We start from the raw sequence: 23,808 nt of genomic DNA, 5'->3' as shown, positions 1-23,808 counted from the left end.
CTTAGGTAGGCATACCTACCTAGATAGGAAAGGCCGGCTGGATGGAACGTGGTAGCGTACCGGAAGTGTAATATTACACAAGTATATGTGGGAATGTACTTGTGAAGCTGGTTTTTCTATGTAACAATGCCGAAAACCGTGACATCGACGTCATTCTCTGCATTGCGCAGACCACGCGGTGTAAAATGCATTGGTGGCTTTTGGCCACGATATTATATACGGAAGGTATGCCCATAATACTTCCATACCAGGGAGCTTTGGTGGTACCTTAAGGGTGGCCTGACCGACTGAGCCCGTGGGGCTCGTTGCGGGGGTTATCAGCACACGCCGAGGTAGGAAACACCTTGGCAAACCTGGCCCGTCACTCCATACTCTCAAGTTCACACATCCACTCGCAGGTTGACATGATATGAGAATGGCAATGTCAAGGGAAATTCGGCGAGTAGCCATTATAGGCGCCGGACCAGCTGGTCTCAGTGCTGCAAAGTATGTGCACCCCTTGCCGTGAGATTCTAGCCACTAACATCGCATCCTAGATATCTTCTTGCGGAAAATTACTTCGAAAAGATAGATATATTCGAAAAAAGGAGCTCACCTGGCGGAGTGTGGAATTATACCCCCGGATACCTGAAACTGGGCTTACCAACACCGGTGCCACAACTTGATCCCAATTATCCAGCGGAAAAGCCTGTGTGGCAACCTACAAAAAATGCTCACAGCAAGCATGAAGAGCCAGTCTTTATCTCCCCTATATACAGCACCTTGGATACAAACATTCCTAAGGAAATCATGGCCTATGGAGAAAAGCGCTTCCCTGCTGACTCCCAAGTCCTGCCAACGTATTCGACGGTGAAACAGTATTTGGATGAGTACGCTGAAGACGTCAAGCACCTCGTCGCTTTTGAAACAGAAGTCTTGGATGTCAGAAAGTCCCCACACACCAATCAATGGGGCATCACCGCGCGGAATCTGCGGACGAACACTACTGAAACCAATTCCTATGATGCTGTTGTTGCGGCTAGTGGACACTTCGACGTTCCCTATATGCCAGATATTGCTGGGATTAAACAATGGGATGAAAAATACCCGGGAATAATAAGCCATTCCAGGCTTTTTGATTCACCGGACGACTTCCGTGGGAAGAAGGTGGTGGTTGTGGGAAGTTCAGCTTCAGCTATCGACATCGGTAACCAGATAAATACTGTGAGCAAAGGAAAACTTCTTGTCTCGCAACGCACGAAGTCCTATCTCATGTCGAACCATGACCCGGATACGTCGGATCGGATAGATTACCCCGAAATCGTTGAATTTCTATCCCCCACGGAACACGATCGGGCCATCCGTTTCGCAGACGGCAGGATCGAGACAGAGATCGATTCGATCGTTTTCTGTACTGGCTACCTCTACTCGTTTCCCTTTCTGTCGTCTCTCGATCCACCCGTCATCACTGATGGCCGGAGAACCCTGAACACTTACCAACATCTCTTCTACATTTATGATACGTCACTCGTGTTCCCGGTTTTACCGCAGCGGGTCATCCCTTTCCAACTGTCCGAAAACCAGGCAGCCGTCTTCGCTCGAGTGTGGTCTGGAAGACTTCGCCTTCCTCCTGTACCTGAGATGAAGGCTTGGGAAGATGCCACTGCCATCGAGAAAGGAAACGGAACCTCGTTCCACCTCCTGCCTTTCCCCCTAGACGCTAATTATATGAACCTACTCCATGAATGGGCAGCGAAAGCCGAGCCGCGTTCCGGGCTGATTAATGACGGCAATGGTAAGCAAGGGAATTATTGGGGAGGGTATGAGAGATGGATCCGCAGTCTCTTCCCAGAGATCCGGAAGACATTTGTCGATATGAAAGAGGAGCGACATGGTATCACCAGCCTCAAGCAGCTCGGATATGATTTCGACGCATGGAAAGCGCAGCAGGAGCAAGACGCTTGACTATGGGATGATGATGCGCTGTATGTAACCACCAAAAGATAAAGTAGACGCGATAGACCCTACCTAGACTTCAATACAATACCATTTGAGCAAAGAGGACCTCAAAGCGGCAGTCTGACGTTACGCTACAACGGACCAGTTGACCAGTAGACGAGGGTGTGTGGAGTTGGGCACTGATAAGATATCACGTGCCGGCGATCATCCGCGTAGAGACCTAGCTCCCCGTCGCCCGAGTTCATACATCTCTCTTCCTCTTTCTACTCCGCATCCACGCCACAATCCACTCGACCGGTACCACGCTGGGGCTGTCTTGTGCCTGACGCTTTACGTATCGTTTTCTTAAGAGTCTCTTCATAGATCTTTCCTATCTATTCCAGCGACGCCGTCTTGACTCTTATCTTGCACCATGGATCTCGTTTCGGCGATGCTCTCGGCACGCGTATAATGGAGCGCAAGCGCAAAGCTCCCTCCCCAGAATCTACGCCCGCACCATATAACCGCAGGAATAAAAGGTGGAAAAGACATTACACCGTACTATCCAGCGACGACGAAGACGACCGAACGAGTTCCAGTCTAGGCGAAGACGAGTGGCTTATCAACTCCATTCTTGACGAAACCAACTCCCAGTACTTAATCGATTGGGAAGGACCTTGGACGCCAACCTGGGTGGGTATTATCATTGTGCATCATCTCTAGTGTGCACAAATATTTCAATCCTCGGAACTAGGCCGGTTTTCTCTAATAATTATATCCAAGCATAGGAGCCAAAGGAGCACGCCAACGACGCCGCTGTTCAAGCTTGGGAGGAAAAGAAAAGGCATCGCTCCTCCGGCAGATCGCCGGAAGCAGAGCAAACTGAGAGCGCTATCGTCGAAGCAAGAACACATTCAAGATCGCGCGCGGAGTCTCCATTGTTTGTTCCACTCAGCGCCACTCCTCTCGAGGAAAGTAGCGGTGTCTTCGAGGAAAAGCCATTGACAGGTATCGAAACTTTCCCAGCAAAGCCCGGTATCTCTATCTCTTCGACCCCACGCTCCATCCGTCCCACACTTTCGGTGACGCCATCATCATACCACCCACCCGTCTCTCAACGCAGTGCCAGAGGTCCGATTTCTTCAGTTTATCAGCCCGCCAGGCAATTCCAAGGCCCATTCCTTGTCTCGGAGGATTCAGCCAATTCCAGAGCGACCACGCCCATCTCACAAATTTGTGAAGACTTGCCTCAACATATTCCGTCGGTCGTGACCGGAGGCGCGGCCCCAAACGCCAATAAAACCCCATCTCCGGCTAGTAAGCCTTCGCCTGGAGTTGAGACCGGGAGGTCAAAAACAGTATATGAAATAGCAGAGACACCGCCAGATACTTCAGCTGCTCTTAGCCAACCATCCCAGCCTCCACCACATTCAAAGGCGTCGGGGTCGCAACTTTCTTCGAATTCGGCCAGCCTCCGATCGAAAGCGGATACCCTCGTGTCACAGATCTTTTTGAGCGACAGCGAATATCTAGCAAGTTGTTCTTCCCTTTGTATAGAGTCTCTATTCATGTTCTAATTCTTGAACAGGCAGTGATTATATAGCATCCTCGGAACCTTTTTGTTTAGAAAAGTCGCAGATTCCTGAATCCTTCATAGAAACAGTGTCGCAAACTACGTCTGTACTACTCCAGGGAACAACCGCACCTAGGGGCACGGGAACCATGGACGGGCAAAACCAACAGAAGCAACAGCCACCTCTGGCCGATACCTTGGAAAGGTATAACCAATTCGAGGGGTCCACGCCCAGAGAGAAGATAAGAAATGCGTACGCTCAGTTTCAAACGAGAGCTGCATCTGTGGCTCCGCCTAATGAACCCAGCGCGACGCCGTCGTCCACTGGCGACATCGAAGCCTCCGTACCGGTGCCAATTCCAGAAACCGCAGCGCCCCTAAGTGTCAGGGTAGACAGAGATACGACCCACCCCACTGCCCATCCTGAAATAGTCGTGCAAGGGGAAGCTCCTGGAGAGGCCCTCCAGGGTGATGTGCAGACCATCCAGCCGAGCGCATTGAGCTTTGCTCACACAGAACAGCCCTCTCCCGGATCTGCTCATCTGGGCCCTGCAGAATTTTGCGTGCCACTTCCGATGGATTCGAGGGTTAAAGATGATTATGAGCGAGTCTTAACAAACGAATCCCATACCATTCGGGACTTCCTCGTAAGATCAAAATCTGGCCACGAGATATCGGATCTTGAGGTGCACTACACTATACCCCGAATTTGCGACCTCTGGCTGACTGATAATTAGAATGAGTCCCTTACCACCAAGATCCGCGAGATACTGTCTCATCTCAGCAATGTCGCGACCCACCCTGATCTCAACATTGCCGAGCATATCAAAGACTCCGACTCAGATTTCGCAAAAGAAGCAGCTTGGGCAGAATATTCTAGCGCCAAGTTTTTGTTCCTGGGCTATCTTGTGGAGTTCGCCAGCAGCCGAGACATCCACCTCGTAATTATGGTGAATGGAGAAAGAACTCAAAAGGTCGTTGAGCGCTATCTCATGGGGAAGGGACTTGTGTACACCCGCCCCCGTGGGGAAATGGGTCTTGGTACAAATTTGGAAGTTTCCATGGTGAAAGGCTCATTGTCTCTGGGCATACAATCCACACAAAGCGACGGTGTTTTGGAGACATACAAAGCACCATCCGCAATTATTGCGCTGGATTCATCATTTAATCCCAAATCGCCCCCTGTCGAACATATGCGGACTACTTTCGCTCGTCAGGGTACTTTACTTCCAGCGATCCGACTGGTCGTATCTAACTCGAGCGAACATGTTGAACTCTGTTTTTCCAACCTTCCTGATATCCGGGAGGCGCTCCGTACGACTATCCAGTATACCATTCGTCTCCAAGACATGGTAGGAGATTTACAGGATGATGCGCTTGGAGTACAGGAAGATGTGGAAGAGATCTTATCTTTTCTACTCTCTGACAACTTCCATGCGAGCTGGCCTTTGCCTTCAATCGAACCAATTACGATCGTGGGCGCTGAAGAGTTGGATGCTACTTCGCTTCGAAGTGGATTCCCGCCTAGTGCGGTTGACAGTGCCCCTTTCCCAGAAATTCAATCACAAAAGCGCCAATACGTAAGTGACGCCGACGAGGGGTCATTGTGTCTTTACCAACCCACCACTAACATTGAACAGATCGAGGAGGCTGGTGAGCAAATAGCCAAGAGAATACGAATGGACTTATCACAGGAACCTACTCAGTTCACTGAGTCTTCGAAATTCCCCAGCCAAAATTTGAATAATGATTTGCAGGCACTGGAGCAACATCTCGTCCAGACGAGGACTGCACATGCAGCTGAACTGGAGAAGCTGCAAAAAGCCCTCTCCGATGCACAGTCTCGTCTACAAGAACGGGAAAAGATCCTGGAGTCCCTCCAACATCGGTACGAAAGCCGGACCAAGGAGCTTCACAAAACCCGGCAAGAGAGAGATCGGTTGGCTGAGTCCAAGGCTACGTCGGAACAAAGGGTAGAAAAGCAGAAGGAGGAAATCGCTAAATTGAAGGACGAACGAACCCAGTTGAGGCACGACCTGGAACAAGCCCGAGAAGAGTTGAAGGCCGGCGGTGGCAGTGCTGCAGAGCTTGAGACCGCCCGAGAAGAAATCCGTCGCCTTACTAAGGAGAATGCTAGCCTCGTACGAAAAGCAGAGTATGAGAGCAAGCAAGCCGAGTACACCCGTGAACAGTACCAGACCGCTTCCAATGTGGCAGCACAGTCCGGGAATGAAGTTCGGCAGCTCCGAGAAGAGAATGAGACGCTGAAACGCAAAGTCGCTGGTGACGTCAGTCATCTAAGGGAGCTCAACATGAAGAATGATGATGCCCGACATTTGTCTCGAATCAGCGAACTGGAAGCAACTCTTTCGTCTCGTGAGGATCTGTTACGTCGGAAGGAGGACGAATTGCGCGAGATCCGGAAAAACAGACCATCGACTCGCTCAACGAGTACCCAGCCACGCAGCCCCAGAATGAATGCTGGCAGCAGCCGTCCGACGAGTCCGGGTTTTGGGAATAATGGTTCGAGTTTCCCGGGCAGGGGAAGTGCTTTGAGGTTTAGTTCTGAAATGTCCCTTTGAGGGCAGGGCTTTTGTCCGCTCATCGCGGAGCATTTCTGCAATGTCCATACTGTGTTATACGATAGAGGACATATGTTCTGCTGGCGTTGTTCTGGCTACCATTCATTTGTGATTTTTAGCATAGATAAGCTTTGGTTTAGTGTTGAGTGTGGTGGACGAGTAACAATTCAGTGTCAGCGTCTGACGGCGCAGGTCATGCAACATACCATACACCACCTGTGACTTCATGTTGCTAAGAAATGTGCCTCCGGCTCTGTATATTTGCAGCTGGGGTGAACTATCCATAAAGGTAGTTTATAGAGTATCTCCAACCTCATACCACCCCATCAACCACTTTGGGATTGCCTTCTTCCCAGATTCAGCAGTATCTCATCATTGAATCTTGATATGCTTGTGGAAAGCGAATGCTCTTCATGCGTCTGTGGAACTGCTGGTGTTTCTACTAACTCCACCCTTGTCCGCTGTCCTACGTCCGCTGACGGTTCTTGGTACATTTAGCCCACCTCTTCAGGCGAAACATCCCCAATAGGGACCCACGCCGTCTGGCTAGTGGGACATGTATTACGTTGGGAGATATGTTAAATAACCATCGGGAAGGAATGGAATGTAGTCAATTCGTCTAATTCAATCTCATCAGGCGGTTTTCAAACGGCAATGGCGTTGCTAGTCAGTTTGATATATCTCTGAAATCTTGCCATGCGGTATCCGCTGACTACTCACAGGCTTTCCGGCCATACTGTAAGGTTCCCAATAGTTAAATATTGTCCAAGTTGGCTTTCTTGATGAATTATAGCTGCAAAGGTCATCTATACTGGGAAAAACAATATATTATCCCCGTTTCTCTGCATGCATTGCCCAGGGTGGTCCTTTTGGTTGGCATGTCCCCTAGCAAAAACTCTGTGCTTTGGGCGTATGGTCATGTCTTGAAACTTGAATCCCGCGGCTCAGGACTGTTCTTAGAATTAATGTATCAGACGTCTGAGGGGAGAATGAAAAGGGAACTAGGCTGCGGTTGAACATATTGAAAGATAGGTCTAACTCGATGGCATGTACAAGACCATGCGGACATTCGGAAGTTTCCAACGTGCCTGTCACTGAACCATTCCTCCGAAAGCCCACAGACACCCTCGTGGCTCTTTGGTAGAGCTACTACATTAGTGGCCAGTACGCAGCTGTTCTCGGAAAAACTGCTTTCGATGCGGTTTGCACTCGTCACCTTGTCCTTATGCACCAACTCTCCAGTAGCCTGGTGATTCTTTCAGAAATACCTGGTTGTCATGGCAAATATCGAAGGAGCTTAAATGCATCAAGGATCGTGTAAATAATGCAAAGAATGTCAGAGGGTGGGGACTGTCCCAGAGAGAGGATGCAAGGGGCATGCATGAGACCCTGTTCACCCGCACTGGGGGGAATGCGCCAATACATGTGGAAGCCACTTAGGCTGGATAACAGTCATGGCTGTTTAATTAAGAATGATTGTTGTCATATGGTCTATGAACCGGTTGATGACAGACTCGTAGATGTTCGATTAGATGTGACACCCCAAAATGTGTTGTGCGTCAGATGTCTGAAATCTGGAACAATGCATGGGATCGGCTCAAGGGAGGAACAGCCCGTTCGCGCTATCTCGTCAATAAGGTTTCTGCACCAGCGATATCCCAAGCAACTGGGTTCTGTTGGGTTGAAGGGACAAGGGATGTCAGCGTAGCGGGTCATATCAAATCGCATTATAACCGGGCAAAGCACGCTGTGATTGGAAGTCCGGCGAGATGGCGTCCATGGAAGCTGGTGCGGGTAGCGGAGACGGAAAACCATGGATCTGGTTGGAAGGGGGCTGGGAGCTGCTTAGTAGCAGGATCTCGGGATTCAAAAGAATCGGGGGGGCGGGGGAGGCAGGGGAGCTGAGACGGTCACCCCGACAATGGAATATTCCCCGAGGGAGTGCATACGTCCTCCCTGGGTGATGGGGGAGGGGAGACCATCTGCAAGAAATTGAAGCTATCCGACAGACGACAGGAAGGAGGATCGGGAGATGTTTGGATCGCGAGATCACAAAGACAGTGCGCATTAAGCTTATCGATAAGCCCGCCCACTAGGCCCGAAGAGGCGCCCACGTAAACAACCAACCCAAAGCCGCGATCGGGCCTCACCGTTCACCTCAGCTCTCCTCTCTCTCTCTCACTCTCCTCTCTCCTCTCTTCTCTTCTTCTCCAACCTCTTCTCTCTCCTGCCCCGGCCCACCCTGGTGTTATCTTTGCTTGGGCAGGATATTCGGCTATCTCCTTGGTCGAATTTATCTCATTTTCTATTCTTCCTCCCCCCTTCGCTCCGCTGAGTTGTTATTTTCCGAGATCATGGTCCTGTTTGTTTCGTCACTACTCGGGTCCTGATCACTTCTCTTCCGCTCCTCACTTTTATGTCTGCTCCATTCTTTAGCGGGCGCATATCCATTCAGATCATTTGAACACGTTGAGAGGAGTCATCAAAACAATTCGCATTCACTTTCTCCAACACGCGCAGGAGCTGCAACACCACCTCATCCCTCCACCGCCCTAGCTCCGGCGTCCTACTGCAATGGCAACCGACGCACCACAGTTGCCTACCCGGTTCCCCTGCTGGTGTCGGGCAATTTACTCATGGGGAGGAGAGACAAAGCGCGATCTGGGAATTATCGAAGGGGATCTCATCGAATGCTTGAATGCGGGCGATGGAAAATGGTGGATGGGTCGCTTGCGCCGGGACAGGCGCATGGTGGGACTGTTTCCCTCCAACTACGTCGAGGTCCTTGGGGAAGATTTCGTCCCGGTCAGTCGCACCGCAAGCCCAATGGTTCAAGCTGCTGCTTCTCCCATCACCAATCCCACTTCCGCCCCCAAAAAGCAAAAGACCGTCTTTCGGAAACCCTTCCAGGCCCACAAGGAGGCCCTTGCGCCAGCTGAGCTTGCCCGAAGCTCAACCTCGTCATCCCCACTCACGAGCTCCATCCCCCAAACCCCGCCTCGAGATGGGAGTCTGTCCCGCAAGACAAAACCTTTACGTACCCCGACGAGTGCGATCAAACATCAAAGCTCTACATCTCGGCCTTCGTCGTCGCGCTCACGGCCGCCGTCTCGTGCGGTCTCTCCACGACCTCCTCCGGAGCCGAGTCATGCACCAGCGCCGATGCCACCCGCGCCGATACCACCTGCGCATGATGTATTCCGATCTCGCCCTCCGTCGCGTGGTGCGTCGCCACGTCCACGTCAAGATACTCAGCTCGTCTTGCCTTCCATCCCACCTACTCAGTCCGCGCGCCCAAGGCCACCGTCGCGTGCCGCATCTCCCCTTATACCACAAGAATCAAACTACTTTGTCGCACCAGCCCCGATGACGCACAACGCGCCATTGCCCCGGCCTTCGTCCCGGGAGATCTCACCCCTCCAGCTCCAGGAGCGGGAGGAGTCCCCGCCTCCGCCACCACCACCTCCGCACCGAATTGCTGTTAACCGTCCGCCATCAAGAGAAGCAGTACCAACACATTTTGATATGAACGACCGCTATGTCGTAATGTCACGAACTCCGTCGCCTGCTGTACATTCCGACGTCAACGACGGGCACACTCCTTCTCCTCTTAGAGACGCTATGGAGGATGTAATGACTTCATTGGAGGATATGGGGATGTCTCGTGGAACCACCTCTCCGTCACCACAACCCGCTTTCAACAACCCATGGTCCCCGGATGCTTACGATAGCTTTCGTGATACCCGGCCAACACAGACAGTTGGTCGGTCGTTGACATCTTTGGGATTCGAAGGCGATAAGGACTACCAATATCCGCCGGCACCCCCTCATCGGAACAGCGTTTATGCCCACGACCAGTTCCTTGATGGCCCTCCACAGCTGAACAACTATGTGCAGCGAATGGAAAGCCGCCTCCGCCAGATGCAAGAGCAAAGTCGGAGGGGCTCAGAGGATATACAGCCCTCCGAGGATGACGAGGAGCCGCCCCCACCGCCCCCGAGAAACGTTCCGTATCATGCGAGGCACAACTCAACCCCAGCTCATTACCCCCACTTGCGGAGTCGGCGGTCGGGGCAGGATTTGAGGGATGATATGCTCAATCGGACTTACACCACCAAATCGAGCACCACGAACTCGTCCAGCGGAGTGCAGAGCACCAGCACAAACATGACTGTCAGCACAGAAAGGACCAGCCAAAGCCTGATGAGCGGTCCATCTGCGGGCGGATTCAGCGCAACAAGTGCAGGTAGCTACGCGCGCCGAGGCATTGGAGCAGGTGAGAGGCCAAGTACCGCTATGGACACTTTTCGTAGCAGAGGGTTCAGCGATGTTTCGCGACTATCACGACCAGAGACGCCCTTGACTGGGATTTCATACCATTCCAGCCACAATACCTCCCGTCAGGGTGCATCTTCTGCAATTCCATGGTCATCGTCTGCAGGTGGTACGGAAGAAACTGCCGGTGTTTTCGGTGGTCTAACTACCCCTAAGGCCAAAAAGCACGGATTTTTCAAAAAGATTTTCGAAACGGCCAAGACTGGTGCCGCAAACGCCAGAAGCAGCATTGCCGTTGGGCAAAGCGGCGGCTCTTACTCCCCTACTAAAGGCAGAGCAGTGTCTCCGATCAGGTCCTTGCGCCGTGATAGCGCTCGTGACACCGGGACGGGTGGTAGTGCCATAGACTGGGTACAAGTGCGGCGAGATGTTAACCGTGCCAGCTCACCGAGTCGAAACGAGAGGATTGAACGGGCAGAACGGTGTCAGATGATGGACAATCCCGTCATCTATGCGGTCGAGGAGTTGTACGACACTGCTGAAGGTGACGAAAGCATCGATGGTCTACCGATAAGTGAGCCAACCAACTTTGGCACGGTCAATCTGAATCTCGTGGACAAGAGCGCCCGCTTCGTTAACAGCCTTCCTCCCATGACTAACCCCATAAGCCTCGCTCAGGGGTATATCTGCCGTCCTTACAAGAGTGATGTCCAGAGATTGCGTGCTATTTTTACCTGGGTCAGCGAGAAAATCGCGTGGGATGAGCCGGTGGAGGAGTTCGGCGTGGACCTGAAGCGGGTGGTGCAGACCAAAAGGGGAAGTCCTCATGAGGTGGCTTTTCTGGTTAAAGAGATGTGTGCCGCCGTCGGTCTACATTCGGACGCAGTCAAGGGATTCCTCAAGACCCCCGGCGAGATGTTCGACCTGGACAGTCTCTCGCGGCCTAATCATTGGTGGAACACGGTTCTTGTGGATGGCGAATGGCGGATCATGGACTGTTCGTTAGCAAACCCAACGAACCCCTGGCGCAATAAGTTCGTGACGACCGGGTCTGCTGCCGCAGAGAGCTGGTACTTTCTTGCGCGTCCGATGGAGATCTGCTACACGCATGTACCGCTCTCTCCAGAAGACCAACACATCTGTCCACCAATTTCACCTGATGTTTTGCTGTCTCTCCCGGCTGTATGCCCAGCCTATTTCAAGAACAACATGCAAGTTCCTGATTACGACACAAGTGTCATTCACATTGAAGGACTGGAGGTCATGCAACTTCGACTTCTTGTTCCTCCCGATGTGGAGTGTGTTGCTGAAGTGGAAGCTCCTGCTTTTGCGTGCGACGCGGATGGTGACTATTTCGAGAGTGGTGAGGTTGTGCGGAAGCGTGCTCTGATCCAACCTGACTGGGTCCAAGGCCAGAAGCGCTTTACTGTGAAGGCTGTCCTCCCGGGCGACGAAGGGCAAGGTACAGTCAAGATATACGCTGGTAAGAAGGGCTTGATGCATTCCAGCCGTGACATCCCCCATCCATTAGCACTCGCCCTGCCAATTCTGCACACCGGGGAGAACCCGCCCTACGACTTCGTCCAGCGCCATCCCACTCCTCATGCACAGCGCCATGACTTGTACATTATGCAGCCCCAGTGCGCACGACTTGCCGTGAACAACACGTTTGTCTTTGCGATTCGCCAGCATCCGGCATCTCTACCGGCGGTGCCCGGCGGGAATGAGTCTAGCATCAGCGGACGCGTCTCCCCCTCCGTATTCTCTAGACCTGCTAGTGCGCTCAGCATGGTATCCAGTTCGGCTGGCGGATCTTCCGTCTCGACTGTTTCGAACGAATTTTCTGCGTCGACGTCGGCAATCTCCTCGACACGTTCAGCCTCGGGGCGTGAAAAGCCCGCCAAGCTGGCAATCCAGTCTCCGTCGGGCAAGATTCTGCGATTGACCAGGAAAGCCGATCATATGATCAGTACCAATAACAATCCCGAAACCATCACCGATGCCACAGCTGATGGCAGTGTCTGGGAAACAGTCATCAAAATTGGTGAGCGTGGAATCTGGCGAGGCTTGGTTCTGGCTGACCGTGTGGCACGCTGGTGTGTGTTCTGCGAATGGGAGTGCTACTGATCTGGTATATTTCTCGCGAGCGCCACGGCCACACCTGAGAATGGTCAATCTTACGATCTACTGATGCCTGTCTGTATTATTTCAACTATGTTTTGTTACTATCTGTGCGCGCTTGGGCATTCCGATGCCGGAGCGACAGGATACTTTTTCTCATGTCTCTTTGTCTGTTTCCTCTTGCCTAATGGTTGCATTGCATCGTCAGCGCCGGGGTTGAGGCTTTGCATTATTTTTTGCATAAGACATGTTTCTTTGTCACTGCTAGCTTGATGGCGGCAGCGTCTGCACCATATCTGCTACATGCATGGAGTTCTGGGGTGCTTTGGTCTTGGAATGGTGTCCGATGTCTAATTATTTGTCATTTTCTGTCTGATGTCTTTTGCATTACGCGGCGGGCTAGGTGATCTTGTGAGATAGTAGAACATAGATCGAGCATTGTTGAATGGAGTGTATTCTGTGCACAGGTGACGTAAAAACTTAGGTGCAACATGAACACAATAACAAAACAATCACCACAAATAGCAGCATAATACCGCAAGGCTTTCCTAGCTTATACGCAGCTCAAGCTGACCACGCCGGCAAAGGCCCCCGAACACTCTCCCCATCTTCAACCGGGCCCTCCCAGTCAGCATGCAGTACCATGAGCGCATTAACCAGCGTACGCAAGTGCGTTGCACCCCAAAGAAGCGAAGTAACATCCCGCCCAAAGCACACGTGCATATGCAGGAGCTCGTCGCCCGTTCTCGGGCACGGGCGGAGAATAAACCGCACGCATGTGCGGTGGATGCGCGGGAAGAACTCGCGGACCTGTCTCTCCTCCTGCAGCACACGGTCCAGGTAGAGCCTTACCTCCGCCGACGCGCCGTACACCCTGCACCCGGGCAAGCGGAGCAACTCCAACGTTTGGCCCAGCACCTGCTTGTACTGGTCAAATTCCATCATGGACGCCTCGTGGCGCTGTTCTACTGCGGCCACGTACGACCTGCACATCATCTTGTGTTCTGGGCTCTAACAAACTTGTCAGACGGGGGGTTCTATACTCTTGGGGCTTGTGAAGGAGGGAAGCTTACCCAGGCCCGATCCGAGTACGCATCCGCGGCTAGCTGCCAGATCGGCGCATCCTGGTTATATAGTGCGGTCTGCGAGGTCTCGAAGTACGGTATCACTTCCTCGATGTGGAAGGTGATGTGGTGCGGGTAGACGCGCCGCTCGTAGGTGAGGTCCGTCTTGTTCCCGCAGAGGACGAGGGGCAGCTCTCTCCGCGCCAGGTGTGCTAGCACCTCGTACCACTGCTCGATGTGGTAGTAGGTCTCGGGGCGGGTTACGTCGAACATGAGGATTGCGCCGTCTATGTAGTTGCCGAGCGAGGAGGCGTTGTAGTCTTCGAAGGGTTGGAGGGTGGAGCTGAGCTCCTGGAAGACGATGATGCGGGTGGCGATGGCGTCGCTGAAGAGGATGGAGATAGTCGGGGTGTAATGTGGGTTGTTGGAGTAGTATTGGTGGATGAATGTTGTCTATGGTGCGGTTAGGACTGCGGGACTGCGTATGGGAAGCGCTAGAGCGGAAGACTTACCTTGCCTACGCCCCCGTCTCCGAGGACGAGGACCCTGAACTCGGGTCTGTTTGCGGTGCACATTTGTCAGGATTATATGTTCTGTGTTATGGTAGAGTGGTATGTAGTGTTCAGGATGGAGTCTTCTGGGTCTGACGCTGTGTAGATGTATCGTGATGGGAGTTATGGTGCAGAGATTTCCCACTTGGGTAGGTCAAGGTTATATAGAATACTGTCGCGTCAATGCGGCGTAACTATGAGGATGAATAGTCGTATATGCGATCCGTGGTTGATAATCCAAGTCGTCATCGTTACCGCCTCAGCATAACTGGATATGTACATCTAGAGTGATGCCACGGCGCCCCTGATCAACGGCGCAACCTGTTTCCGACTCTTCGTGACGTCCGTCTGCAGCCATATCCGCCGGGATGGCTCATTGTCCAGCGTGCGCTTTATGGTCAAGATATCCCTCTCATCATCGTCGCGCGCAGACCACTCCTCCAGTCCCAGTTGAGACGCCGCCTGCGAAACGAAGGACTTCAACGCATCAGTGGCAAGGCCATCGTCCAGAGCGCAAACCAGCAACTCGCGACAGAATTTGTCAGACGTCTTCGAAGTGAACGCGGTCATGACAACGACAATCCCCAGCTCCCGCTGTGCAGCGAAGGTGCATAGCTTGTCAAGAAAAGCCTGCGGACCTCCCGCCTTCTCGACGATCCAAGAAATTGACTTCACCATCGAGCAGAAGCCGATGTTGAGAGGTTTTGAGGGATGGCTGGAGGATGTCTCCGTCCATTGCTTGTAGTCGCGGTCCAGCACTTCCTCTACAGTCAACAGGTCGAGACTATTTTGCTTTGTCTCGAGGATCTGCGTGTAGAAGTCATCATGCTTCGCAGAGGCCTGGACACCGGCCTGGTTGATCTTGCGGTGAAGAATGTCATGTGCGCTGGTGTCGTGGGGAGTCACCTTGTCCTCTGCGGTCAGGTTCGCCGTGTCGATGAGTATCGGTGCTAGAGCGAGCTGGGCAACCTGCGCTTCCTCACGCGTAGTCGACAACGCGTCGTCGCCCTCCTGACATCCTGGCCAGGCCCCGATCGAGCCGAGCGCCTGTACCAATAGAGAAGCGCATGAGCCAGATGTGGTTATGAGCAACGGTGAAATCTCCGGGGCACAAAATCCCTCGTTGGCATGGTGATCAACACAGCCAATCACGCGGAAATCGACGTTCGGAAGCCCGTCCAAGCTCCCCTTGCCCTGCTGGCCGTCGGCAGCTCGACTCGGTAGCGAGTTCCAGTCCACCAGGACTGCATCCGCTGTCAATCGCTCACCCTGGTCGCTACCGCGCTGCTTGGTATGCGTCGCAAAGTCGGCGACAGTGAGAATATGTTCTCGAAGGAGCGGACCGGCCGACTCGGCGGTCTCGTCCCACGCCTCGTCGCCATTCACAGGTGGCTGGGTGGACAACCACAGCGCCTTCACGAACTCCGGCCGCAGGCGCCGCAGCTCCGGGCCAGACGCGACATTGGGCAGGTTCAACAATGGGACATGGCGACGCGACGTGGTGTTGGCAAAATAGGAGTATACGAGCGCGGAGATGATAGAGTCCAGGTCTGCGGAGGGATTGCCAATGACATAGACCGGGGCCTCTGCTCGGGACAAGCCGCCCGCAACAAAGCGACGGTGTGTCTGCAGGGCCGACCGGAGAAATTTCAGCAGACTGTGTTCGGGGGGATGGGTCATGGTGGTTTGGCTGGTTAGGATGAAGTCCGCGAGAAAATCGGTTATCGATAACAATGGCTGACCGGCAGAATACCACCGCTGTGCGCCCCGCCTATGATGCCATCTCGACCAGCCCTCCAGATCAACAACAACATCAACACCATCACCAACCCTGCGCCTTCAATCCTACCCTCACCATGTCCCTCGCCCTCCCAGAAGCCCTCGCCAAACTCCCTCGCCACCCCCTCTCCTACCCGCATCCCTCCCCCATCCACGCCCTCCCCAATCTCTCCACGCACCTCCACCACCGCACATCCCCCAGCCCCAAGATCACCCTATACACCAAACGCGAAGACCACTCCTCCCCGCTCGCCTGCGCCGGCAACAAATACCGCAAACTTGAATACCTCATCCCGGACATCCTCAGCGCGACCCCCCAGCACAACGACCCAAATTACCCCGGCAAACCGACCACGCTGGTCACGGAAGGCGCCGTGCAGAGCAACCACACGATCCAAGTGGCCACTGTCGCCAAACACTTAGGTCTCGACGCGGTTGCGATCCTCCACAAAGGCACGGGCGGCGGTCTCTCCGCGTCGCGCGACAAAGATACGTTCCTGCGCGCCGGGAACCCGCAGATTTTGCGGCTGCTCGGCGCCGATGTGCGCGTGCTGGAGCCCGGGTCGACGGCGGGCGGCACGCGCGACCCGGTCAAGGAGGTTATGGACGCGGTGAAGGCGAGCGGGCGCGTGCCGTACTGGATTTCCTCCGGGGCGAGTCTGCATCCGCTCGGCGGGGTGGGGTATGCGCGGTGTGCGTTTGAGATTGCCGCGCAGGAGAAGGAGGTGCTTGGTGCCGGGCGATTCAATTATGTGTTTGTTGCGTGTGGCAGTGGGAGTACGGTTGGAGGGTTGATTGCTGGGTTTAAGATGCTGGAGAAGATGGAGGGGCCGCGTGTGCCTCCGCGGAAAGTGGTCGGGGTGGTGATTTCGCCGACCAAGCCGCGCGAGTGGCATGAGGGACGAGTGCTGGAATTTGCGCGCCGTGCGGGCAGGTTGATTGGGATGGAGAATGTGGAGAGGGAGATTACGGTGGATGATGTGCGACTGGACTTTCGGTTCGTAGGGACGGCGTACGGCGTGTTGGATTCGGAGGCGAAGGAGGCGCTGCGTTTGATGGCGCAGCAGGATGGAGTTATCCTGGACCCCGTCTATACGGCCAAGGTCGCCCGGGGTATGATGCATTTGGTGCAGCAGGGGGAGATTGCTCCTGCTGTTGAAGGACATCATGAAGTCAATACCCTTTTCATCCATACTGGTGGTCAAGCTGCCCTCAGCGCTTACGCGGATATAGACTAGATATAGATACCCATACTGCTTCGACATTAGCTTGAAATTCTATTCATTAAAGGTACATAGGAATCAATTCCACTAGTGATACAGCCAGCGCGCAATCAGAATAAAATAGAAATGAACATCGCGAGGTTCGCTGCGCACATGAAGCTGGTCAGGCGCAATTATAGCATATCCCATGACAGAGCAGAGAAGAGTATGAATCTCCGTCGGGAATAAATATAGCGGAATGGAAGTCAACAAAACATATGGTCGCCGCATTCTCCATCCTTTTAATACACCTCAGCAAAGATCTCAAACGTGGTATGGGACCAATATAAACGACGGAAAAGCAGAAAGCAAAGCACAAGTCAGAAAACGTATCTCAATCGCGCCGACTCCGTGAACCTCGTAAAGTCACCAAGTGACTCATTAACGCCGCTGAATGCCGATAAATCGTAGTCGAGTCGCTCAGAACTCGCAGGAAAATCTTTCAATAATCTTGAACATCATAACCCCCACATTGTCATCGCAGTGAAGTGAGAAACGAAACCAGACGTCGAACAGCTTTCGCATGCATGTCCTCAAACGATTCCAGTGCCGGCATCGACCTCGGTCTGACCATGAATGTCCCCATTTTCTTTGTCGTCGGGGGATTCTTCGTCCCCCATGGATTCCGAGTGATCACCGTTGCTCACGTCGAGAGCTTCGAGAGCTTCATTAGCATGGGTATTATCCATCGGCTCCAACTCCGGCTCCGGCTCCGGATCCGCGTCCTGGTTAGTCAAGTCCGCGAACATGTCGTCCAAGTTCTGTCGAGGACTGCTGCCGAGGGCGTTCGGGTTGTAGACATCAACCCCCAAAGGACCATCGTTGTTATCTCGGTTAAATCTTGGGGAGCTGAAAAGCGCTGTATCCGGCCCTTGACGATGCGGCGATGGCGAACGAGCCGGGAACGAGGGGGAACGCCGTGCGGGAAGGAAAGCTGAAGAGCCGGGAGCAAAGGCGGGTGTAGGATCACTCTCAGGCAGAGAATAATTGGCAGAGAAAGGGTAAGGGGGATTCTGGGTATCGACCATTGGAGTCAATGTCGGTCCATTCGGGCCCGGATCGGAACTGGAGCCATCGACTGGATGTTGTGGTGGGTGCTGAAGCCCAGTTGGTTTGACTGATGTTGCATCCATTGACTTGCGAGAGGTCTGTCGAGGACGAAGATGTGGTGGGAGGTCTTCCGGGCGTTCAACACCCAGCTGAGCCATGATCTTCTGTTGCTTCGTTGGCCGCGGCTTTCTCGTAGACAGCGATTGCTCTAAGATCGGAGGCGGTTCTGGTGCCACGGGAGCCCATTTATGGATTTCTTGTCGGAAGAAGTTGGTTTCGTATGCTAACAAGACTTCGGCGCCTTCTATCTTGCGCAAGTAGAAGAGTAACGTAGGCACTTCCTCGGTCGTGGTACAAGCCGCATTCGTGAAGCTTTGTAGGAAATCGCGGAAGGTGGTTGCTTGATTGACGATATTCTCCAGGATTTGCTCTTCATCCGGCTGGAATGGGAGGTTTGCGATTTCCGCCTGCCACTCTTGAAGGTCTTCAAGCTTCGGACGAGCGGCATCCCGGGGGATCTTTTGGCGCCAGTCGCAGATCGGGCACGTATACTTGTCAAATTCCTTGACCTTGCCTCGGGCAATCTTCAAACACTTCCCGTGATACCTAGATTCTGTCAGTACTTCGTAAGTCGCAGGGGAGAACTAAACAACGCTCACCATTCATGACAGACTTCACATTCTATCATCATTCCAGCCTCTGAATGTCGGCAAATGCAGAAGACATCCCGCTTTCGTGACTTTCCACCGCCCCACATGCTGGTTGTGTTGTTATTCTCAAGTAAGCCGTCAGGGCTATTATCTCGAGATGCGGGCTCAACAGGGGGCCGGCAGCGGTCTTCCAAATCGAAGCAATACGAATTCCTCTTCTCCACATACTCCATATGGGACTTCAGAATGTGCAGCGGTGCATTCGCCTTTCCGAACAGTTTCTTCCCTTTCCGCATCCAGTCTTCATGGCGTTTCTGCTCTCGTTCCAAGTCAAGGGCTCCCGTGGGACGGCTGTTGAGCTGCTCCAGAGACTCCATGAGTTCACGGACCTCCTTATATTTAGGCCGGTTCCTCAAATCCGGGTCCTTACTCCTCTCGTATAGGGACTGGATCCTCTTCTGCGCTTCACGTTGCTTGGTCAATATGGCATCCACCGCCGCGAGGGTCTCAGGGGAGACGGGGAACCGGGATGCCTGCGCGGAGAGCGCTTCGAGCTGCTGGTAGTGCACAGCTTCCACTGACATCAATTCCTTGGCTTTCGCTTCCCAGGCCTCGCCATGGCGGCATAGATCCTTGAAATGAAGAAGCGATTCATTGGTTTCCGACAGGCCTAATTGCTCGCCAGCGAGGATGAGTTCGTGACATTCCTTGAGGGTCAGGTATTGATCACGCTTGCGGCGAGCTTCCTCGTTCCACTTCATCTGCCGGAGGATGTGTTCCAGACCTTCGACTTCCGGGATATCCACGTTGAAATTGCGAGATGATTCCACTAGTTCTTCAACTTCCTGGACCGATCGGACATGTGGGTTCATGAGGGCAACGTTAATTTCCTGGCGGAATTTCTCGATTTCGCGGGTCTTCTCTTCCAGAGCCGCCATCTGTGGACAGTCGAACGACAGTTTATCAGCCTCTGCAAGAAGGGCGTAGATGTTTTCTACTCTGCGAACTTCACGATCACGTTCCTCCAGCTGCGCCGCCTTAGAAGTACTTCTGCGCCAAGCCTTCTCGTTTTTCCTCCGGTTCTGCTGTTTCCGGGTAATGTAATTGGTTGCTTCTTCAACCCACTTATCGCAGCGCTGGACGAAGGCCGCAAGATCTTGGAGGCCAGGCAAATGGTATGGGATTTTCTCACCTTCACTCAGTAGGTTATGAAGGACCTTCAATTGGGGTTTGGGTTCGTTTTCCAAGGTCTTGTCAACCTTCTCGCTCCATGCTTCCGGCATCCGGGCACGCTCCTGGACCTTTTCAACCAGGCTCTTGAGGTCCTCATCACTCATCCGGTAACGCAGGGTGTGGTCGGGGCCAAGTAACCGCTGCGCCAGCGATTCTCCACAGCAGTCATAGGTATCCGCATGCATCAGGCAGACAGACTTTCCAGTCTTATGACAACGGAACTGTGTGAGATAAGTAAAGGCTTTGCAGAACTGGCACTGGTAGTCCTCCTCTGGAAGGTCCTCGTCCTCGACGGCCAGTGTCAATTGGCAGTCCGCAACGGCTCCAGGGTCACTAGACCCAAGGTTACACTTATGCGGGGCAACATCTCGGTGTCGGGCAAGGAACGACGCGCGCTCAGCGATTTCCCGCGAGTATGTCCGCTGGAGCGCTGGGGCCAGCCACCTTGCAGTTTTGATGGTAGTATCGCGAGCCGCAGCCGTTAACAGGAGTTCATCGTGAGAGAAGCATGGATGGCGTCGAAAGGCCTGTAAGCGATCGACCCCCATTGCACCCCAGGGTTCCCAGTCAGCAGGAGCAAAGTTGACGGCTTCGTTGAAGTTGAACCCATGGTTAAAGCCGGCGTGGTAGGCCTGAGGGAAAGTGATAACAAACTGTCCTGCCCGCTGGTCCAGAGCGTAGACATTGACACCAGCCTTCCGAAGTTGGTCTGGGGGCATGAGGGTCACAAGTTGGAAGAGAAGATCCGGTTGGCCCTCGAACAGTTCGGGCACTGCCTGTCGCATGGCCTCCTCGAACGCTTCAGCGTCTGCACCGGGAATACCATACCAGGTTTTTGTGGCGCCGAAGTGCTGGTAATTCGCTGAATAGGCATAATGGTCCTCGTTGTGCCAACAGAAAGTCGAGAAGCACATTCCAACATAGACCCACGGCACTGTCATACCAGAGATGTCTGACTTGATATGGCGGAACAAGGAGTCGCCGTGGAAAGGGAGGACATTCAGGTTCCAAGGGTCAACGGAGTAAGGATCAAGGGGATTCCGTTCGATTGTAGGGAACCCACTCCCATGAGTAGTGGAGTGGATATCGGCACCATATTCAACCTCGACGGTCTCTGTCAGGCTCTCCACCAATCGCCAGAACTCCCGCTCTACATCATCCTCGGACTCGCGGCGATGCGTGTTCAGGACAGGGTCGAACGGCATCTTCGAAGCAAAGTAGCTCTGCTTAAAATTATTTGCCTTTTCTTGGAACTGCTTGAGGGAATAAACTCCTCCTTCCTCAAAGCCAAACTCTCCTGTCCCGACCAGGCACTTGGCACAGTGCCAGTCGTACTCGGGAACAGTTGTAAGAGGCGGGTCAAGGCAGTACTTGTGGAATCCATTGTCGCAACTGTCGCACACAAGAATGGACTCACGATCGTCGGACTTGCCACAGGTCTCGCATTTCTAGATCAAGTCAGCAATAGGGCACAAACATGCATATTCGTGAACTTACATCACCAGTTTTCCTACTGTCGCTTTTGCGCGCCCGTGGCGGGGCAGGTCGAAGGAGACTCATATTTGAGCCCGCTACGGTAGGCATGGGACCATCTATTGAGGATTAGATAAAACTGAGGAGCCCCGCGATTGAAAAAACGAACCTTTTCGGAGACGTTTGCTCCGACGACCGTTCGGATCATCCCCATTCTCGGTTTGCGAACCACTCTCGCTGATGGCGCGTTTCATCTGCTGGCTTCCATGACCGTTGGAGACAGGTGTTGACGAAGGATGTTCGGCGATACTCTTCGGAGTCATGGAACCATTATCGGCTTCCCGCTTCACAGGAGGGCCACTGTTAACAGCTACAAAGGAGGGCGATCTATTAACAGCAGTAAAGCCAGAGCTGACATTCACGGGCGTAAAGCCAGAAGCCACTGGCCGAGGCGGCGTCGGTTCCACTGGCGGGGTGGGCTTTTCGGTAGTTGGCTCAGGTTCCTTCTGAGGATTCGGGGTCATCGAGGCTGGACCTTGGGGCGTCGACGAGGGAGTGCCGTTATCGAATAATATGGGCTTCTTCGCCATCGGCGATTGATGGGGAGACGGGGTGTAGGGACCACCATGCTCCAATTCCAGCTGTTGTTGCACTCCCGGCTTGGCTACACGCAGATACTCCTCGTAAGGCTGAAGCCATCGTTGGTACGAGTTCTTGAGCGACGTTGACAGGGACGACATGATCTTGCCACTGTAGCCAAGGTCGCGACCGATCTCCGCCCATTTCTTCATCTTACAAACTTGTTCGAAACCACCCCGAACCTCGACGGCCTTTTTCAGCTTGTAGAGATCCAAGGGACGCTTGTCAACGCTGGGGAATCGGTTGAGGTTGGTACCGTGCTGCTTGTGAAACTTGGCTAACTGATCCAGATAGTTCAAGTTCGCACGAGTTCCTGGGTCCGGGTCAGAACGAGGCTGCGGAGTTCCACCGGCAGCAGATGTGGCTGAGCGCGGGGGCATACCTCCTTCAACCGAGTTGAGCTCTTGACGACGGGTCTTGAAATGGAATCGCTGTGAGGGGGTTAGAGTCAGTTGATCTCCGTTCCGCGCAAAGAACTCGTAGGGCGCAGCCGGGGGGGGGGGGGGGGGGCTCCGAAGGACCACAACATACCTCGGTATCGATCGCAAAGGGAGGTTGCCAGTTCTCGGGGGGAATGATGCGGCAGATGCCATATTTCTTCCCCTCTGGGGCGATCTTGCGAATGTATTCCTCGGGATCCTTAAACTCCTCTTCTGTCGGACGAAAGGTCGGGGCTTCTTGCAAGCCATGGGGTCGGACACGCTTCGTAGGTTCGCGAGGGGCATTGGGCTGGCCGCGTCGTTCGACGGTGGACAGGTCGAGGGGAGCGGATCGTCGGGCGCTCAAGGGGACATTATGAGAATGCGATGGATGCGTACTGGACGATCGGGCGGGCTGACGGCTCGCTGGAGGCTGTCCGGGGGTCGAGGAACCTCCCGCAGAGGCCGGGGCCACCATGTCTGGCGTGACGACAGCCTAATTGGGATGAGACGGAGCGTTGCGCGTGGATTATCGCGGACGGAAGGGGGCGGTCATCCGATGCGAAAAACACATGCAGACGGAACGGAAGATAAAGATAAGACGGCGAGACGACGGGGATCGGTAAGGAGAGGGTCGTCTCGTCGATCAGAGAGGGAGGGTTGACCGAGAGTGGTGGTGGTGGGAGAGGCCGGTCGAGATGGAGGAAGAGAAGAAGGATGGATAGGGAAGGGAAGGGAAATCGGAGACGGGGAGAGCAGTCTAGGTAGAGAGAAAGTCAGTAGTCGGCTCCCCCCAGGGAAAGGCCGAGTTGGAGCCGGGAGGGCTGGTGTGGAGAATCTCGGAAGAGGACAAAAGGCGTGGCACACGAAAGGGATTATTACCTCGATTATTATTCAACTTGAGGGAGATGTCCCGTAGATTGTGTCTGTCAGTCACCGTGGATTGGAGATTTCTCTCGGTTCTTAATTATTGTAGGTATGTTGATGGAAGATGTACCAGTACACCCATAGAGGTTGCAGGTAGGATTGTCTTAGGTAAGGCGTATACCTTCAAGTAAGTACCCAGCACGTTACCTAGGCAGGAACCAACGATAGCACAAGAGATTCATCCTCTGAATAAAGGGGAGTCCACCCAGGAAAAAAAAGGAGTCCCGAAGGGGTGGAAGCGGAACAAAAGAAATCCATCCAGACTCACGTTGAAGACTCTGAATGGATCTCGA

At 53.6% G+C, this 23,808-nt stretch overlaps 7 protein-coding genes across 7 annotated transcripts; 4 read left to right on the top strand and 3 right to left on the bottom strand.

The window, feature by feature from the left end:
• Nucleotides 1–415: 415 nt before the first annotated feature.
• Nucleotides 416–1,944, top strand: ATEG_08077 (putative flavin dependent monooxygenase; the record flags this gene model as incomplete). The annotated part of the gene is made up of 2 exons (XM_001216698.1): nucleotides 416–486; nucleotides 537–1,944. 2 exons carry the CDS (start codon nucleotides 416–418, stop codon nucleotides 1,942–1,944), a joined length of 1,479 nt encoding a protein of 492 aa, XP_001216698.1.
• A 1,695-nt stretch (nucleotides 1,945–3,639) lies between these two features.
• Nucleotides 3,640–6,072, top strand: ATEG_08076 (uncharacterized protein; the record flags this gene model as incomplete). The annotated part of the gene is made up of 3 exons (XM_001216697.1): nucleotides 3,640–4,137; nucleotides 4,228–5,070; nucleotides 5,131–6,072. The coding sequence occupies 3 exons, from the start codon at nucleotides 3,640–3,642 to the stop codon at nucleotides 6,070–6,072; spliced, it is 2,283 nt and encodes a 760-aa protein (XP_001216697.1).
• A 2,574-nt stretch (nucleotides 6,073–8,646) lies between these two features.
• Nucleotides 8,647–12,474, top strand: ATEG_08075 (putative SH3 domain protein (Cyk3); the record flags this gene model as incomplete). The annotated part of the gene is made up of 2 exons (XM_001216696.1): nucleotides 8,647–12,138; nucleotides 12,265–12,474. 2 exons carry the CDS (start codon nucleotides 8,647–8,649, stop codon nucleotides 12,472–12,474), a joined length of 3,702 nt encoding a protein of 1,233 aa, XP_001216696.1.
• Nucleotides 12,475–13,032: 558 nt separating this feature from the next.
• Nucleotides 13,033–13,805, bottom strand: ATEG_08074 (uncharacterized protein; the record flags this gene model as incomplete). Its single annotated transcript, XM_001216695.1, has 2 exons — nucleotides 13,033–13,479; nucleotides 13,542–13,805. 2 exons carry the CDS (start codon nucleotides 13,803–13,805, stop codon nucleotides 13,033–13,035), a joined length of 711 nt encoding a protein of 236 aa, XP_001216695.1.
• Nucleotides 13,806–14,365: 560 nt separating this feature from the next.
• On the bottom strand, nucleotides 14,366–15,546 carry ATEG_08073 (putative exopolyphosphatase; the record flags this gene model as incomplete). The annotated part of the gene is made up of 2 exons (XM_001216694.1): nucleotides 14,366–15,327; nucleotides 15,507–15,546. 2 exons carry the CDS (start codon nucleotides 15,544–15,546, stop codon nucleotides 14,366–14,368), a joined length of 1,002 nt encoding a protein of 333 aa, XP_001216694.1.
• A 270-nt stretch (nucleotides 15,547–15,816) lies between these two features.
• ATEG_08072 (uncharacterized protein) lies at nucleotides 15,817–17,100 on the top strand (the record flags this gene model as incomplete). The annotated part of the gene is made up of 1 exon (XM_001216693.1): nucleotides 15,817–17,100. The coding sequence occupies one exon, from the start codon at nucleotides 15,817–15,819 to the stop codon at nucleotides 17,098–17,100; it is 1,284 nt and encodes a 427-aa protein (XP_001216693.1).
• A 557-nt stretch (nucleotides 17,101–17,657) lies between these two features.
• ATEG_08071 (putative PHD transcription factor (Rum1)) lies at nucleotides 17,658–23,066 on the bottom strand (the record flags this gene model as incomplete). The annotated part of the gene is made up of 5 exons (XM_001216692.1): nucleotides 17,658–18,780; nucleotides 18,834–21,505; nucleotides 21,555–21,649; nucleotides 21,700–22,600; nucleotides 22,701–23,066. 5 exons carry the CDS (start codon nucleotides 23,064–23,066, stop codon nucleotides 17,658–17,660), a joined length of 5,157 nt encoding a protein of 1,718 aa, XP_001216692.1.
• Nucleotides 23,067–23,808: the final 742 nt, after the last annotated feature.

Source organism: Aspergillus terreus, genomic scaffold, assembly GCF_000149615.1.
Source record: "Aspergillus terreus NIH2624 scaffold_12 genomic scaffold, whole genome shotgun sequence".
In the NCBI taxonomy this organism is placed as follows: domain Eukaryota; kingdom Fungi; phylum Ascomycota; class Eurotiomycetes; order Eurotiales; family Aspergillaceae; genus Aspergillus; species Aspergillus terreus.
Note: the sequence above shows the minus strand (reverse complement) of the source record. Positions and strands in the feature narration are given on the sequence as shown.